Below are 18637 nucleotides of genomic sequence, written 5' to 3'. Positions count from 1 at the left end.
TACCCCAAGATTGATTCTCAGGCATTTTGAGAATGAATGATTAATTATGGTTTGATGTGATTTTTATGAATAGGAGGTGAAAAACAAAACTTGGGGTAAAATCTAATTAAACAGTGACCCACACACAGTTCTAATTGTCACACAGCCAGCCCAAACGACCCCGGAAGAACAGAGAGAGCACAGCGTACCCGACGAGGAGTCGGAGGATTTTAGAGCAAAAGACCAACCATCAGGGGTCATTGACGCACAGTGAGGTAAGCGCAGCTCCACGGGCTTCAAAAACTTAAGGCCGTGAGGTCCACACATCACCAGAGGGCTGAGCAAAGTCTCTCCTGGAAACACAAGCACACAACAATTAACAAAAGCTACTCAACAAAATGACGGAGGTTACACAACAGTTCTTAATTCTCATGTGAATCAAATATTATAGTAAGTATTGTGTCGGCCATCTTTGCTAACAGTTACGCTAACAGGACCAAGTGTCACTGGTGTGTGCGTAACAAAGAAAAGAATGAAGATATTTCTCAACTCAGGGGAAACTGAGGTTGTGAAGCACACTTTTTCAAAAACACTAACCCTGTTCTAGTAATACAAAGCTAAATGCTAATCCTTTAAGGGGATTAGCATGAACCTTTAATGAGACAGGACTGTGGTTATTATCCATGCAATAAGAGTGATAATCGTTTATACTCACAGATCATTACATCAACATATATTGCCATATCTTATGATAAGGTGGATGCTTCGTGTCTCTCCTTTATTTACAAATGTACGTACTGTTATTACACTTATACATAGCCATATTCTACTGCATACTATTCTATCCTGCAAACAATTATTTTCACTGCTCTTATAATGTTACTGTTTCTTCACTACAATGGCACATACACACACATATATATATATATATATATACATATATGTATATATACATATTTAATTTGTATTACTCTAAACCACCAACTGTCTATTATTTTTTTGCACTTCTGGTTAGACGCAAACTGCATTTTATTGTCTTTGTACAATGACAATAAAGTTAAATAATCTAATCTAATCTAATTATCATTTATACTCACAGATCATTATATCAATATTTGTTTACTAGTTAACGACCAAGACGATCAGCAGCTGAGGGCTCAGAGGAAGTTTAATATCAAAATATTCTGGGAACAGAAGGTGTATAAGCAAACATTTTTTAAATATATGCTTCCGTCTGGAATAAAGTGACAGATTGGGCAACTAAAACAGTAACATATGCAGAGTCAGGACGGTTCAATGTCACGCTGTTTTTCTCTTCAAATAAAAATATATGAATCACTATTAGCGAGAAAATAATTAACAGATGAATCAATGAGGAAAACACATGCTCTTTGCAATCCCATAGTCAATAGAAGACCGCTAAACGTCACAAAATCTGAAATCATTTAGATGTGAACAAAGGCCTGACCTCCTTCTCCCTCCATTTCTGACCCGTTACCTTTCTCTTTGTCGAGCGGTGGCAGGATGCTGTTGTCTCTGCAGACCTTGAAGTAGATCTCCTGCTCCACACCTTCGGGAATGGCACCCTGGGGAATTATGATGCTGACGCCCGTCTCGATGGAGCTCAGGACACCGCCGTTCGAGTTGAAGATACCTCGCGCTGTGGCGACTACGGTGTGGCCTTCGTCTTCATCCTCGTCGTCGTCCAGAGCACTGGGACTGAGAGACAGATACACGTCACTTTTGAGCTTAAAAAAAAAAAAGTTTTGTTTGATTGTTGGTTGGTGTGAACTGTGACGTAGGACTTGAGATGGTTACCTCACAGGAATGGCCTTGGGCACAGCGTTGATGTTGTTGTTCTGGTATTTGGGGCGGTGCTCGATAGTGCGCGTGAACGTGTCCACGCCGCTGTCGTGATCTATGTTCTGGGGCTGTGGAGGAATCTGAGGCTTCACTGAGGTGATGCTCGGACCCTGGTTCAAACAAAAAAAAAAAAGGTGTCAACAACGACATGCACTGCATATCTAAACACCAGAGAGGTCCAGACAGAGATTATCTCGACCTTCATAATGTCTTTTTAATAGTCTTGGAAACAAATATGTGCATCAGCCATGTCTGAGTGTATCGACGCTGTGGCACAATAGTTTTGGCAGTTTGCCCGCTGAAATGGAGGCTTTTATTACATTAATTACTGTAATCGCCGAATAAACATCTTTTCTTTTTAGGAAGGAAATGTGTCAATTAAGTGTCCATTTATCTTCTATTAGCTCACCACAGACTTCGACTCCAAAAGTGCATCAGAATTCAGGGCTGTTATTGGTTGAGAACAGAAAAGCTGAGCAAGTTCAAACAGAAATCTGAACCATGGTTCTAGGTTTGTATGTTTTTAATTTTTATATCAAGTGTTTCTTAGGGCTTTTATATGATATACTGTATTACTGTTGTGGATTTATGAATGACGTTTTGTATCACTGTTGTGTTTAAAATTGGATTTTAACATTGTGTGTGTCGACATAAAAATTTTAATCACAACAGAAATAAAAATACTTTACTGAATTGTGCCGAAATCCTGACATTGGCTTCAAAAAACTACAAATATTGAAATCAAAACGGCAATGAAATTGTGTAAGGTGTGGAATAATATATCAATATACCATCAAACCTGAATCTATTATGGAGAAATGTTCTTTTGAATTAGCTTCTTTTTGTTGTTTCTGTTAAATTTGCATTTAAAATTAGTCCTTGTTTTTTTTATATTATGGTTAAATATGTACGCCACTATCATTATTTAAATGAGATCAAACCTAAACTAAGATGTCCAGGGTCTTCAGACTGCTTACCTTTGGAGCAGTGTCAGGCTTGTCATTGGGCAAAAGGTTGTGGTTGAATTTGGGACTGTCGAACATGCGGGCAAAAGGCCGGGCAGAGGTGGTGAAGGGCTTGGGGGTGAAGCGGTTGTAGGTGGATGCTGGTGGAGCCCCGCTGCTCGTGACTGCTTTGGGAGGCTGCTCACTGTTGCCGTTCACCGGGGACTTCTCGGGAAAACTCTTATGAGGCAGGAAGTTGCTCTGAACAGTGTCTTCTCGCGCTGGAGGCTTGGCTGTGGAACGGTCAAACAAAGAGTTCAGTAAGTGAGCTGTTTTCGTGAAATGTTAGCACATACAACACACACCGTCTCTGATATTGATATTTTCATGAATGTTACCTTCAGTTGAGGGTTTGGGCAGTGTGGCTGGCGGCAGGGTCGGGGTCACCTGAGGAACAGGCTCGTATTTTTTCTCCACTGGACTTGGTTTCTCCACCGTCTCCGTCCTGTATCACATGACCAAAGGCGTTGGTTAACAAGTTAGTTCAAATTGCAGGGAATATAGTCACTATCTAACTTTCTGTTCGTGAGTTATAACATTGAATATTGTCACAGTGAAGTTGACGTTTCACCGTTTAGACGTAAAATGTCTCATGGATTTCATAATTTTATCATGTTAGCCATTAGTGTTGGGTTGGATTATAATTAATGTACTGCGTGATTTAGTTAATGACAATGATAAGTTATCATTGAGTGCATATGACAGACATTCCAAAAGCATGAAACCTCAACTATCATGGCTATCACGAGCATGGCACGCAATATTCAGATTCTCACCTGGAATAGTTGAAGGTCGTTTGTTGTGCTTGTGGCTGGGGTTTGTTGGGGCCAGTTTGGAGGCGGTCAAAGTAAGACAGCTGCTTCCTGTAGTAGTCCTCCTCCTCGTCGGGGTTGTCGTGGTTGGAGCGCACAATATCATCCGCTACTGTGGACTGAGGCTTCTGTGGCTCTGGAGCTCTGGGTTGGTGTGGATAAAAATGCAGGGCATGGCAGGAGAGGAGGAAGATTACATGAGAAATGACTTAAATAAGGGATTAACTTTGAATGCATATGTTATAATGATGTAAACATAAATCCCTATATCACTCTGAAAAATCAAGGTGAGAGAAAAATAAACAAGCTTTGCTTATGCATGGTGTTACCTATAGGTCTTCTCTTGATCCAGGTTGCTCAGTGAATTTGCTTTGGGGATTACTCCGCCTGATTTCAAGGGTACATCAGCTGCCTGTAGGAGAAAAAGCAATGAAAGTGGTAAGTATGATTATTTCAGCTTCTCACTTTAGGGGTCACCACAGTTATCCCATCTTGTAAACTTGTAAATATGAGCGATTAACAGTTTACCTTGTTCGCAGATGACTCTCCTGCATCTCTGGCTCGGTCCACGGACACAGAGCGCTTGTTCTCAAACATCTTGACCCTCGTCAGGACCGACTGTGGCTTCATGGCGGGATCGTCCTCCCGCCTCTCGTCTCTGAGAGGTGCGGGCTTCGGAGTGTCCACGGGGGAGGGGTTCTCTACTCTGGGAGGAGGTGTGACGCTTGTTTCAGAGTTCACAGGCGTAGGGTCATAGTGCTGAGTTTTGTAGCCTTTATGCTGCAGTGCTGGTCCCAGGTTATAGCTCGGCCGCTGGGATGCAGGGTCCGGGGAGCGGGCAGCAGAGGGGTATGGAGTCAGGTGGGAATCCTGGTCATAGTGCAGGTCAGGCCCTGGAGCAGGAGGCAGAGGCTCATCATAACGTACAGGTCCCGGAGCGGTCGGTTTGCCGTAGCGAGGCCGTCCGTCGAATCCCTGCTGAGGTGGAGGCTCGTCGTAGCGAGGAGGAGGGGTGTTCGGGGAGTCGGGTCCTTCGCCGTACGGCAAACGGGGATCGTAGCTCTGGGAATTGGCAGTAGAGTGCGGCTGGCCGTAGGGGCTCCACTGTTGCTGGTCGTAGTGAGGCACACTGTTCTCGTAGGGGAGGTTAGAGTCATAATTGCGATATTTTGGTTCTGGGTAACCACCCCCGCTGCTGACTCCACTGCTGCTGACATCATAGCGATTGGGAGGATGGTCGTAATCTCTGTACGGCTGCTGGTCAGGGTGATATCCCTGCTGAGGGTTGTACGTCGCAGGCTTCATACTGTGACTGATTCTCCCGGTGTTGTCAGTGTTGTACGGATCCTTTTGAAACATCTACCGGGAAAAAAAATACAAAGCAGAGACTGACGTTATTAACTCCACTTTACACACTGCAGAGATATGAAAAATATGTTTCAGCACATGAGAAAGTCAGTTAAAAGATTGGAAATATTAAAACGAGTCCCTGAAATTAAGTGCAAAAGTGAAAAACAAGAAGGGAAAGACCTGAAATAGAGAAACTGAGAGGAAGGGGTTACTGGTCACATAATATTGAAGCAAACAGACATTCAATGTTACTGAAAAACATCACAATGTGCCACGGCAACTCCAAATAAAACACTGATATAAATTAACAAAAAAAAAAACAAAACAACAATGTTGGTTCAAAATAATACAACAAAACAACAGGTTTCATTTTTCCATTGTCCCTTTTCAGTGCTTTTATCTTCCCTGACAAAATGTGAAAAAGCAATTAAGTAGTGAAGTAATTAAAGAAGTTAACTTTGTACAATGCACTGCATACACAAGGAAAAATGTCACCCCGCTGTCTTGATGCGGCTATAAATGCAAATTGAACATCCACAATATTTACAAGCACATACCAGTTGTTCAAGAGTCAAATTTAAATCCTCGTATTTCAGAAGTAACCATTAATTATTCACTACCAAATATCAAAAGCATTTGTCTGTAATTGGTCGTTGTTACTCGATCACAACTTGATGTCAAAAAGTCAACAAAATGGCTGGATAATTACTGGCTACTTTCACAATAAAACAAAACCAACAAATAAATATATCAATACATAAATAAATAAATAAAGCACATACAGATCTACTTCTATGGGTTAACAGAGAAATGAGGCAAACATGTTTGCAGCCATGCAGGGGCGATAAGCAACAGTGAGAGCTGCTCTTCTACAAGGAGGCGCCATCAGGAGCAGCCATCTCCTCCAAACCCACTGTTGTTAACTATCATTTGCTCACATTGTTGTTCGTGCATTCACATACACACCATCACACACGCACACGTTTGTCTCTTCTGGGCAACTTCGGTCAGCACACATGCAAGGCAGGAGAAGAGAGAGAGAGAGAGAGAGAGAGAAGCATGGCAGCGGGAGGTAGGTAGACAGGAAGCAGCAGCAGCAGCAGCAGCACAGGAGAATAGCCAGGTCAGACCGAGATGAGCTGAGCTGAGCCGAGCTGAGTCACGGAGCATCCGCAGAATGTCAGACGGATACCTTTGGTTCAGAACTGGCCAGTCCAGACAGTAGAGGTTCTGGTGTGACGGTGTGACGGGCTAGCTCAGGTGTGGGCCTCCTAAGCGAGCCAGCCTCTGGGTTGGGGCTTGGCTGCCTGAGGGGAGCTGCAGGAGCCTCGTCAGGGCTCAGACCCCCTACAGTTTTTACAGTAACGTCGACAGCAGGGGGCAATGTCTCAGCCAGGGGCTCAGGCTGCTGGGGGATGCTAGGGACAGCAGCGGCTTCTGCTTTCTGTGAAGTGGTTCAGAAATGTTTAATAACACGCGCTGATACACTTACGGTGCAGTACTAACAAGTGCAACTACCTTCAAAGCCCCTCTACATCGCTCTGCTCCTCACTTGTGCAATGAGCTTACACTGATAATCTAACAACGTCAAGTCACATCACCAGTAGCTATAGATCGACCACTGGCATGTTAGGTGGTAGGAATTATCAGCAGGACAAGTTTACATTGTTATAGAATACTACTGTAATTTTAATACTACGGGTTACAATACAATTATTAGTATTTTATGTTCATTAACACATTTTAGGGATGACAAATATTTAGATTTGCGTGTCACAATAGCCAATCGGGTATTAATAAATACATTTCACAAGTACACTGGATTAAACACGCGGTTCCAACATGCACATAATACTTTCTGGTGTTGTACGTTCACAGTCCAAATCACAGGTAAAACAAAGTGGAGAAGTGCACATAGGTGAGTACTGTTACACACACGTGGACAAACAAGTTTTCTTTTCTGAGCGACATCAGCAACAGTCACACTGTCACAGCTGCAAAGACAGCTTGTTGTAACACAGGGTACAAGATTAAGTACTGGAAAACTGTTCGTTTATGTTTCAAAAAATAAAAAACACAGACACATTAGTCAACAAACATTTAGAGGAAAATAGATCGCATAGATAATATAATAAATATAGATATATATATTTATATGTTGCCATAAATACCTGACCACAAAGGTTTGTGGTATTGTTTTGTAGATAGAGAGAATAATTGATTAAAAGATTTAAAAAGAGCCTTCAATAGCGCTTCCAGAAAACCCTTCTAACGCACACCACGTCCTCCAGACAACAGGGGAGACGTACAGCTCTCAGAAACGCTACCTGCTGCGGCACTGCTGCCTTGAACCCGGCCGGGTCGATGCGGTTCAGGGGGTCTGGCTGCACTGTGGGCTGGTAGCCGGCGTAGCCGGGGGGCTCCTGGATGACGGGTGGGTCCTCGCGGACGGGCTCCGAGGAGCGGGTGATGGCAGGCTCGGTGGGTGGGCCCACGTCGTCGTTCAGCGTTTCGTCCAGCTCCTGGTCGGTGTAGGCGCCGCCCTCCGTGTCCGTGTCCTCATAGTCGGAGGTGTGGCGGCTGTCGGTGCTGTACATGGAATACTCACTACCAGGTGCAGACAAGTACGACAGGCGGTCATCGTGAATGTCCAGGTCATCCTCAGTTGCTCCATCAGCCTGAGAAAGAAGGAAGTAAGACATGGTACCGTTACTCCCAAAATAGTGGCTCAAGCCTTGATTTACCACAACTACCACAGAAGGTACCACAGAGGTAACAGGACATTAGTTAAAGCAGGCTTGTTTTAACGGGCGACCTTTAGTTGTATTTCAATGTTAATTAATAAATGTATTCCTTGATCAAAGGATACTATGTAGAGCCGAAACAATTACTCGAATAATTGATTACTAAATTAATCGTCAACTATTTTGACAATCGATTAATCAGTTTGAAGCTTTTCTCACTATTAATACAAGATTACTGATTGTTTCAGCTTGTTAAACGTGAACATTTTCTGGTTTCTTTGGTCCAAATAAAAATTAAAACAAATCATTAAATCTGAATCATTTTGGTTTGTGGACAAAACAAGACATTTGAGATCATCATCATTTCCAGGTTTGACAAACACAAATCGACAGTAAATCAACATTTTCTGACATTTTATGGACCAAACGATTAATCGAGATGATGATCGAAAGATTAATAAATTGTGAAAATAATGGTAAGTTGGAGCTCTAACACTATGTAAATCCTTCATTTATCAACATGGCCTCCCAACTGACTCCCATTTAATTGAGGAAACGCAGTCTTTTCTCTCTTTTTTTAACTTACCTTGCCCTCCGAAACCCACACCAGCTGGTTCTGCTGCTGCTGGATTATTTCTTTCAGAGATCCAAACCAACCATCATTCATGCTGTTCAAGTTAATGGTTGCTGAACACACAAAGAGGGAGGAGCAAAGGAGAAGAAAATAACCATCTCAATTACACAATTACAATCACAATCATTCAAAGAGCAATTGTATCCAAACATAGCATCATACTTTGACGTGGTTGGCATTGTGTTTGTTAACTATCCAGTGTCATCCTCGGAGAGGAAGAGTGTAGGCTGTGATGGGGAAGTGGAAACGGCCAGTGCTTGACCAGCTTTCAGGGCCCCGACACAATAGTTACTACAACTACAGCAATCGATTGTCAGCAGCCTGTGAAACGTGTCACTGTGAAATCTCTCTCATTCACACCATCCAAATATTCCCTCCCCACCTGGGGTTCCCCAGATTTAATCCCTAATCTTTTCCTCCCTTCACCCTCCTTCCCCGGACTCACTGGTGAAGAGGTGGTGGTTGTTTTTTCTTAATTTGAGAGCTCGGTCGTAAAGCTTCCTGGCGCTCTTCCTGGACTCGGGGCAGAGGCGGGTCCTCATGTTCTTGACGCCCTGTTTGGTGTCTGGGTTGAGGAAGACCACGATGGGATACCACTGAGCATAATTCAGACGGTCCACTGCATTAGGGGTGATGTCCAGCACGGCGTGCTTGTCCTTTATGCACAGAAAACAAAGAAGAAATCACAAAAATGTGTGTTAATGTGCTTATCTTTCATGTATTACACTTTAACCTTCTGTTAGATTTTAGCTGAAGACTTGACCAGCACCTTAATTATTTTGTATTTGTATAAAATCTTGAACCATTAGCTCATCAGTCTCTATTAGACATTAAAATAATTAAGAAGCATAAACATATATTGGTATTAAAGAGACGCACAGCACCCTCGCGGTGCAGGATAAAGCGACAGATAAAGGATGGATGGACGGTATTAAAGAGAGTGGTACACCAGGGGGCAGCAGTGAGTTGTGCATTTTATTTGGACTCACTGTCATGATCTTTAAGCCCAGAAAAACCTGCCAGAGGATGTTTGTTCACACCTTTATCTTTAATATCAATATCTATACACACTTACCTGATCAATTATCTGTTTAATGGTGTGCAAGCGAATGATGCCAGAGTTTTTCTGGTCCTTCCCTGCGTCTCTGGGTTCACTCTCTGTGGAGGAGAAGCGGAGAGTGAGTTGCATCACGTCAGCACGAGACACAAACAACAATAAAACACGCTGTGCGCCAATTATGCATCCTACTGGCGTGCAGTTGTCGACTCCCATAAATAGAGCTTCAATTACGGAATGATAATCTCCACACAGGAGAGGACAAGTGTACGTTTATGAAAAAACAGCTGGATAATACAGTCAAAATGAGAACAGCAGCCAATCCATGCAGTAGTCATTAGGTACTTTGAGAAGCTTTAAAGGAAATTAAATTCAGTGTATAATCAATGTGTGCATTTGTCAGTATTATTTGTGGTGCAGAAAACGTGTTATGCAAGAAATGCTGAAATGAAATATGCACATACAAGAGCAAAGGGTAATTTAGGTTTAATGAAAATACAGTGTCACTGTAAGCCTCTGGGATTTAAGCAAAGGATGTGTGTATTTGTGTGTGTGTGGGGGGGGTTATGATTCAGATGAAGATAAGCAATGGTTTCCTGCCTAGAAACACAAGGTTCAAAAAGGACAGTCAGTGAAGTCATGACTCAAAGCTTGACTTTAGATATTCTACTAGGATCTTTGTAAAAAAAAAAAACCTGGCTTTGTCTATCAAAGAAGGTTCATCAAGAAAAGACAAATGCAGCAATGCATGCAGAGGTTCATGCATGCGCAACAATGCTATTGCTTAATGTGTTTTGTTGTCATTTCTGTTTTTCTACATTTATACGATCTTGTTTTTCTTGGACTTAGACTTCTGTCGCTGCCAATGACATGAGGACAGACACGGACGCAAACCATTGACAGCTACAGTATGTACTCAATCTGACTCTGCTGACTCTGCCCTCTTTGATCACTGAACGCCGACAATTTAATGGTGTCTTTTGATCGTTTATAACACTCAATTTATTCTTTTAGAAGAACTATTTTATGAAAATTATGATTTTTAACGCTCCTGTAGATTGTCAGTAACATGCTGCCTGTCTTGGCCAGGGACCATTTTATACAGGTGATTTTTTCCTGGTAACATAAGGGTTAAAAGAGTGTATGGTGGTTACTTTTTATAGTTTCCAAAGCTGCTTCACTAGTTCTTAATATTGGATATACTTCAATACTTAAAGATTTTAAAAGACTTGGCATCTACAGGCATTTTGATTTAATATTACTTAATTATTTAAGTGTGGCGTAACTGGCGAGCAAATTATGAGGGAAAGAGATGTAAATGTCCATTAAAATGTGTACATCAAGACAAAATTACTGGTTTTTGTAGGTAAGAAGATTGTAATGTTTCCATTATTACAGTTTTTGCACACATCTTCATGTCATTCTAAAACGGGACAGCTTTAACATGCTGCGTTGCTGTTGTCATTCTATATAATGCAACCTGCAGTAAGAAGGGGATTACCACTGGATTTAACGCTAGATCATTTCTATTTTGCATTCATTAACATTCACTCGCCTCTTCTAGAGTTCTGTTAGGAACGGGAAAACATATCACACTGACACGTCTCACAAGCGCAACTTCTCGAGTTTGATCTTCAGATGATAAATCGTGAATGTTTACAGAGCAGAAGTCAGCGTGATATTACATTCCTTTGTCTCCTGTGTTTTAGTTGTGTTGAAACAGACAGATAGGAGTGTTAACTGGTGTCAATAGTGACTACAAATGGAAATTGCTAAATCGAGTGTTATTCCCCCACAAACGTTAACCAGACAATGGCTATTGTCTAAAGAATAGGCAACTAGCCACCAGACACTAGTTTATAGATTATCTGCCATTCAATGAGTCAAATAAAAGAAAGAAAAATTGATGCACTAAGTGACATACTTTCCCCTCCTTGTTGTTTCTGTGTTTCTGAAAAGAAAATACAGTTATACAATATATATATGTCAAAGTATCACTGCAGTTATGTTAAAACAATCAAAAAGAATGGAATGAATTGTTATGGGTTGCGTATGTTCTTGTACTGAAACTCAAAAAATACACATCACATAAAAGATGAATAAAATGAACAGGAGTGTGGGAGAGTAAACAGAAAAACAAACATAAACAGATCTGCTAAAATAAATGACAAATATCTCATGTTCCTTGTCTATGGATTGATGCAAAAACTTAACTTTAAAACCTTGACAGAACCTCACACTCGATAAAGATTGTGTCACGGGCGTGTGCAGCTCCATGTGGATTTCACGGTGCACAACAAGACGCCCAGACTCAACAGTGATTTCGGCGTCAATTGGATACTGACCAATGCCGTAAATATTTGATGGGAAGTTTAACAGCCCATACCTTAGGCAATATGTGATGCATAAAAGATGAGCTGGGTCACTTATCAATACAAGACGCGGCGGGACACTACTAATACACGATCGTCACAAGAGATTGTACTTTATTACTTACTTGCTAGTTCAAAAACGTCAGGTTCCTGTCTGGCCAGTTTCTCTCTGGCCACATCTGCTATTGGTCCAAAGATAACCACTGGTCTTAGGAACCCAGCTGCACAAGAAAAACGACACAGTAAACACACACCATAGCGAGGCCAAACCGCCATTCTAATTGTCTATATCTAAATATCTTCTCTGCATCAGGTCACTCAACCTCACAAGCATTAAATCAGTGTTCTACTTTGACCAACTGGTCACTTACCTTCCCTCAGCACCACCCGCTCATAAGCGGGGAACTTGGTTTGAACAGGCTGGGCCGACAGGTCCTCCCTGCTCTTACGCAAGTTCCTCTTGGAACTTCGCAGTCCTCGGAATCTCCAGAAGTCGGCTCTGTCGCCCCCTGGTGTTTTGGGGAGGGTGTACTGCACACTGGATAACTGTTCAGCTCTGCATAGAGAAGAGAGAGGAGGAACAAGGTCATTTGGACACTGCAACCCACCAAGTTCAGGAGTTCAGGAATTCATCATTCAATGAAAAATGAGCCTACAGGCTCTGGCTTTGGATAATAACTGCGTCCCTTTGAAGTACTGAGTTTTTGAAAAGCAATATTATTACTACCAATATTTTAAAATCTGAATGTTTTATATCTTAAAGGAATATCAACTACGGCATGTTTAACCTGGCTAAAAAGCTGAGACGGACTTTATTATTATTACTTCATAGCACCTATTGTGGCACACGATAAAAACGCTGCCTTTTCTGCAAGCACGAGAGAGTAAGGAATCTCTGTGTAAACACTGCTGGAGCCTGTTCAAGGCTGCTGAGACAGGCTTCGATAAAACAATGGCCGTTGGCTACACCGTGATGTACAGTGCATTTCATATCTTCAGACACACAGACCTCAGAAAGTCCTTGCAAACCTCACACAGTAGATCGCTGTAAACCATTTTACGTGACACGTGGGATGTGTTAAATTTAGCCAACCATAAAGACACCTTAGTTTATTACTATTATAGAGAGAGACAGTTTTCAGACGCATTGCAGGACATTTTTGGGATAAATATAACAGCAGATTCAACAAATGAATAATGGAAATCATCTAGACTCAAAAACATCCAGTTGATCTCAGAGAAAGGAAAGGTTTATCACTTTTGCTTCAATCAAGCAGAACCTTCACACACTAAAATCTGACACATTTAAATGGAGATAGCCAGATATATCTCATTATAAGAGTTTGGTAGAAAGACTGTGTACTGTGCATTCCTTGATTTCCTACTCTGGTCCCACCCTTGTCCATTTACTAAGTGCCTAAACAAGCTATACGAGTATAAAAGGTGCAACCTGAAACTTTTACCTATTCTTGTTTGGGATGATGCCTCTCTCCACCTCGTGATGGTTCTTGCCAATCCGGATCGCGAGCCAGGAACCCAGTTTTCCATTGTAGAGCGTGTCTACTACGCGGAACACCTCGCCCTTGTTAAAGCTCAGGCCGTACGGTGACTCTTTCTCGTACTCAAAATGTGTCCGAATGTAAAAGGAGTCGCCCACGTCTGATTCCACGATTCTGCGGTACACTGCAGGCAAAAAAGAAAACAACCCGGGGATGAATATGGCTACTTTTTTTTTTTTTACACTTAATACCTCATGTGTTTACACTGTTAACAACACACTGCTGTCACCCACCATCCTTTTTCTTCTGAGCCAGAATAGTGACTTCTTCTCTTCTAGGGAGATCGAGCAAAAACAGCACAGCCTCCTCCCGGATGATGTTAGCAAAGTCCACATTGTTCACCTACAAGTGGCAAAGAGATTCACTTTCATTAAATGCTTTAACCCAAATAAAAGCACACATTTGTCCAGGTTTTTTGACTTAAAGAAAAAGAGGAAAACTTCAACAGAAGCAGGGAGTTGTATTCCCACTCCACCCCCAAGAAAGCCTCCACCTCATCTCCTGCTGCTGTCCCAAAAGCAACAAGTGCTGTTTATTGACTCTGTGTGAGGGGCAGTGGGGGGGAGCAGACACACATGCACTGAGTCACCAAACATCTGAAAGACACCTTTATCCTTCCCAGAAACAGGAGGGCTTAATGTCTTTATCTACACAAGAACAGCACAACCAAAGGAAAACAGCCTAAAGATGGAAAACAATGTCTTGGAAGTCTCAAAGATATGTTAGCGAAAAGAACACACGCAGGCAAAAACTAAACCAACAAGTGGGGGATATGTGAGACATCTGTACATAAAGAAAGGAGATAAGACAACCAGATAAATACAATTCATCATTTCACTGTGTAAATATGTCAGCTTGTACTGTGCAACACACTCGGCCTCTGTTGCAGAGTACAAGCTGAACTACAGACGAGAACATCTCCAGCAGGTGTGATCCTCGGACGACGTACATGTCAGAATGCATCCAACGCTGACATCAAGGGGGCTTCAATCATCCCATCAACAATGTTAGTCTAGTATTCAGTGAAACAGACAGTCGACTGTTCTGAGGTCAGTGTGTACAAACGGCATCTATTGTGTTTTGACACGAGGCACGGCCTGGGAATGACTAATGGACTGACGGATACATTGTATTGTATTCCCAAGATCTCTTTACACAGAACGAAAACTATTACTTTCATAGAATCGCATTGTTTCGACGCCGATGATCCGTGGGCAGCTGACTTGTCTATTTTGACAATAACACCAGATGTTCTTCCCACTTTCTTTCATACATGTGACATGGAAAAAAACAGTCATGAACTCAGAAAACTTAAGACTTAAGAACTGATTTACTCGACCACTGGCTGCAGTCAATGATGACACTTACAACCCTAGCTGCTTCTGTCCATATTTTAAAGACACACATATGATACATATGATGAGGAGATGCTTTTCTTTAAGCACTTTAATTGTGCAGGACAACAGACCCGGTTCAGGTTCCATTCACTCTACAGAGCAGTGACTTGCATGACTTCATTAAATAACTGACATGTTTGAGTGCTGGATTGTAGCATACCCTGAGAATCTGGTCTCCCTCCTCGAGTCCCTCCTTGGCAGCAGGACTGTCCTCCAAAACTCCTGCCACAAATATTCCTACATCGTTCCCTCCTGCCAACCTCAGACCGACACTCTCATCCTTCTTGAACTTGACCAGCTTCATACTCGGCCTGCAGGAGAACACAAGCAAAACGGATTTAATTGACGAATGAATGCTTTAAATATCTTAACTGACTAATGATGAGGCATCTAAGATATTTACCTGAGAATACTGTCATCATGAGCGGCGCTGGGAACTGGGGCATCTGAGGGGCTGACAGGCAGGTCCACGTCAGGCTGACCAGGCTGTGCATAAACTGGCTTTGGTTCTGCAACAGACACAAGCACAGTACGTAAAATAACACTTCTAAGAAAACATATACACACTGTGCTGAGCTGAATTCAGTTCACTGGTTATTTTCTACTGTAAATATATGTGCACTGAAAACTGCACACTAATCCCTCATGACAAAGTAGGGAGTAGGAAGTAGGGTAGAGTACCGTACCAGGCAGTGGGGGTAACGACTTGTCATCTCTGGAACTGGCCTGGTCGCTGGCCTGTGACATGACTCCATCATCAGAGCTTTTGACTGGTGTGGACATGGCCCCTGGTTTAGAAACACGATCCTCATCGCGACTTCGATGGCTGCTGAAAAGAAATAGGATGAAAAATGTAAAAATCAAACATAATAGCACGGCTCGGGACATGAATTATGTCATAAAGGCACATGGACTTAAAACTGAAAGACAATAACCATTAAAGTAAGGATGACGTTTCTCTTTATTTCCCCCACTAATTAATTTTATCTTCCCTTTTCTATCGTTTCATTTAAATCCCCTAGAGTCTATGCAGATATTCAATAGCAAAGCAATTTCCCGGCCAGACACTGATAATAGTTTAAGCTCCACTGGAGGAGAAGGGATCTATAAACGTTTTAATTTCCAAGTTATGAGACTGATATAAACTCCCATTTCCACTGACCATACAGTACTGTTTCCAATAAAAGCACACAGGCAGAGAAAGAAAAAGGAACGCGTCTCCCAACATAAACTTTTGAGCTGGGATGCTTTTCAGTTGTACTTCCTGTTTAACCTGGATAAAATAAACAAGTTTTTTTGTGCATGTGTGTGTGTGTGCATGTAGTACACTCTGTCCGACATAGTAGAAAGGACTGCTGCTTAAAACAATGGTTGAATTCCAGTCTGGTCACATGACTGCCTGCTGGCAGAGCACTTGAGCTGTACTCAGAAGCTTTTGTAAAAGAATGTGAAGGTGCAGACTGTACCACAAACTCAGACGACTCGTCCATGTCCCAATCTTTCATTTCGCTCCTGTAGAATAAAAATGCTATGTAGCGTAGTAAAAACGCAGAGACAGTGAATCAACCCCTCCACATTTGATTAATGTTAGCTGCTCAGCTGCTGCCTTTTATGAATCCCTGCTAGTCTCGCTAAAATTACGTTTTTATACTGAACATTAATCTGATCTGTGCACTTTTACATGTCAGCACCAGAGAGACTAGTGTGAGGTTTTTTTTGTGGAGATATAAGGTTAAATGAATGGTACTGCCAGAGGATAAATAACTGGATTGTAATGGCAGAAAGAGAGAGAGAGACAGACACTGTGTTTGTAATGGATGAATGGGAAAAGAGTGTGACACAGTAAGGAAAAGGGAGACAAAGACACAGAGCAAGAGACAGAATGAGATAGGAGTGAGTGAGAGTGTTCTGGCCTAAATCTGCTGCTCCTTGCTCTAAAAAAAGGCTTCACGCTGACAAAACACCATTGGACCGAAGCCTCTCCTCGTTTGGATGTTCTCACAGGTAAAAGAGAATGAGAGAGACAAACTGAAGGAGTGGAAGAGATGCGGCTCCATGGATATCAACAAACAATGACATATATGGTGCAGCCACACCACAATCCCACTCTCACCCTAGTAATTTCATACCCACACACGTTCATCGTCATTTTGCATAAGACAAAAACAATGCGTCAAAAGGGGAAAACAAAACAAAACAATTTGCAGCTAATAATCCGAGTTAAACATATAAACAACAGCTGAAAATAAAAAAAACTACTCACACAAATGTGTCTTTAACTTGAACCATGACGCTTATTAAGTGGATTATTAAGTTTAATTCCTTGAAAGCACAACACACGGAGCCTTTAGCGCCGCTGAGACACTTTGAACGACGGCCGTTTATGATGATCGGCGTTATGGAACAGCGTTATGTTCCGGGCAAAAGAATGCCCCCGGGCTCTCACAGCCAATCAGGTTAAGCGGACCATCTGCGCTTGGAGAAAAGCTCTGTGGGAAGTATGTCAAATTCCTTTTGCCCCCCCTCACCCAAACTGGGAGATAGTAACAAAATTCCCTTAAATCACAGTCTAGTGCATCAGACTGTTATTTCCTCACTTTCTCCCTAAACCACACCCGCCAGGTAAAACAGGTACAACTCGTCTTCTAACAGTTTGTGTGCTTATTGTTAAACATCCAAATAACCAAATCTGTCCTGCTTAACAAGAATAAAATAATTGACACACACAAAGAGGCCTGATTCACTTACATTGAGAGTAATCTGGGCAGGAGTGACCCTGCTCTCATCCTGCATTGAAACAAGTATAGTTATACTCCGGAGTCGGACACAATGTTCCGGCACCAGTGATCAAACTAGTCACAGGGCAGCTTAACTAATTACTACATCTGTTTGAAGTGTGGGGTCTGTGCAAAACAAGCAATGCAAGTAACTGTTTTTATCTCATCAAGAACATTGAAATGTTTACAAATTTGATTTAAGAAAATATTGAGAAAAAAACTGCTAAATAAAGAGTACTTGGAGTATGGCTGTACACTCTGCGTTTGACTCAAGGTCCATAAAATAATGATGAAACAGGGGTCTGATTACAGAAGACAGTTCCCCCAGAAAGTAAATTCTCATCCATTAAAAGCTTGAAGGCAGCCTGGATAAAAGGCCATGATTCAATAACCATGCATGTGTCAAAGTATGAAACAGAACTGTTTACTGTGAACTATTTACAGAGCCTCATTACTCACTGTGTCCAATGACATTATTAGCATTGGTCAGTGCGTTCAACAGTTAACAAATTAATAATTTTTCCTTTTTCATTCAACCAAGATCAGTACTTGCTTACGCTGCTCATTGTCCACACACGCCACACTGATTTAGGGAAACTATAATCACTGATGATTTTCTATAGCTCTCTTATGCAATCTACACTTTTACCAGCTACAGGAATCTATGCAACCTCTGAACTCTAAGAAAGACAACTTACTGAAAGCTCCAGCTGGCAGTGTCAAAAAAGGGGGATAAAGAGCATGGAAATTTAAATAAATTGAAAGGACAGCATATCTAAAGTATGCTCAGTAATTTGAAACACCAAAAATGTAGGTATATTCATCACTCATCACTGACAGATTTGCACGAGTAACACTTGGGCTTTTATTTTCTACTATACATCTTTAAACGAGTGCTCATTCCACCACAATAAGGATGAACTTGTCGCCCGTTCCTGGTCCTGACCCTGAGCAAAGCAATATCAGAACCCCAGCGACGGCTCCATGGGGAGTGTGATGCTTTATGCATGCCATGCCTTTAACTATTGATTTATGCATTAGTGTTGCAAGGTGCTTACACAGCACCCCCTAACCTGAGGGTGTGAACAT

General features: G+C 41.9%; 1 protein-coding gene across 10 annotated transcripts in view; it reads right to left on the bottom strand.

The window, feature by feature from the left end:
• Nucleotides 1-18637, bottom strand: part of tjp1a (tight junction protein 1a) — an 82060-nt gene that overhangs the window by 4286 nt on the left and 59137 nt on the right. For 2 of the 10 annotated variants that reach the window (XM_044040409.1, XM_044040406.1), the window contains exons 9-29: nucleotides 15458-15600; nucleotides 15175-15280; nucleotides 14932-15082; nucleotides 13608-13716; nucleotides 13279-13498; nucleotides 12187-12371; nucleotides 11941-12036; nucleotides 11368-11394; nucleotides 9462-9544; nucleotides 8832-9042; nucleotides 8339-8439; nucleotides 7336-7686; nucleotides 6201-6452; nucleotides 4187-5017; nucleotides 3988-4070; nucleotides 3623-3802; nucleotides 3185-3291; nucleotides 2820-3079; nucleotides 1798-1952; nucleotides 1478-1698; nucleotides 189-332 (exon numbers count right to left, since the gene is read on the bottom strand). In XM_044040409.1, the coding sequence (XP_043896344.1) occupies nucleotides 189-332; nucleotides 1478-1698; nucleotides 1798-1952; nucleotides 2820-3079; nucleotides 3185-3291; nucleotides 3623-3802; nucleotides 3988-4070; nucleotides 4187-5017; nucleotides 6201-6452; nucleotides 7336-7686; nucleotides 8339-8439; nucleotides 8832-9042; nucleotides 9462-9544; nucleotides 11368-11394; nucleotides 11941-12036; nucleotides 12187-12371; nucleotides 13279-13498; nucleotides 13608-13716; nucleotides 14932-15082; nucleotides 15175-15280; nucleotides 15458-15600 (4016 nt within the window). The remainder of the gene's footprint in view (nucleotides 1-188; nucleotides 333-1477; nucleotides 1699-1797; nucleotides 1953-2819; nucleotides 3080-3184; nucleotides 3292-3622; nucleotides 3803-3987; nucleotides 4071-4186; nucleotides 5018-6200; nucleotides 6453-7335; nucleotides 7687-8338; nucleotides 8440-8831; nucleotides 9043-9461; nucleotides 9545-11367; nucleotides 11395-11940; nucleotides 12037-12186; nucleotides 12372-13278; nucleotides 13499-13607; nucleotides 13717-14931; nucleotides 15083-15174; nucleotides 15281-15457; nucleotides 15601-18637) is intronic. The other 8 variants (XM_044040410.1, XM_044040404.1, XM_044040405.1 and 5 more) reach the window with 8 other exon arrangements.

Source organism: Solea senegalensis, linkage group LG12 (genome assembly GCF_019176455.1).
Source record: "Solea senegalensis isolate Sse05_10M linkage group LG12, IFAPA_SoseM_1, whole genome shotgun sequence".
Taxonomy (NCBI): Eukaryota; Metazoa; Chordata; class Actinopteri; order Pleuronectiformes; family Soleidae; genus Solea; species Solea senegalensis.
This window is presented reverse-complemented; position numbering and strand designations above follow the sequence as displayed.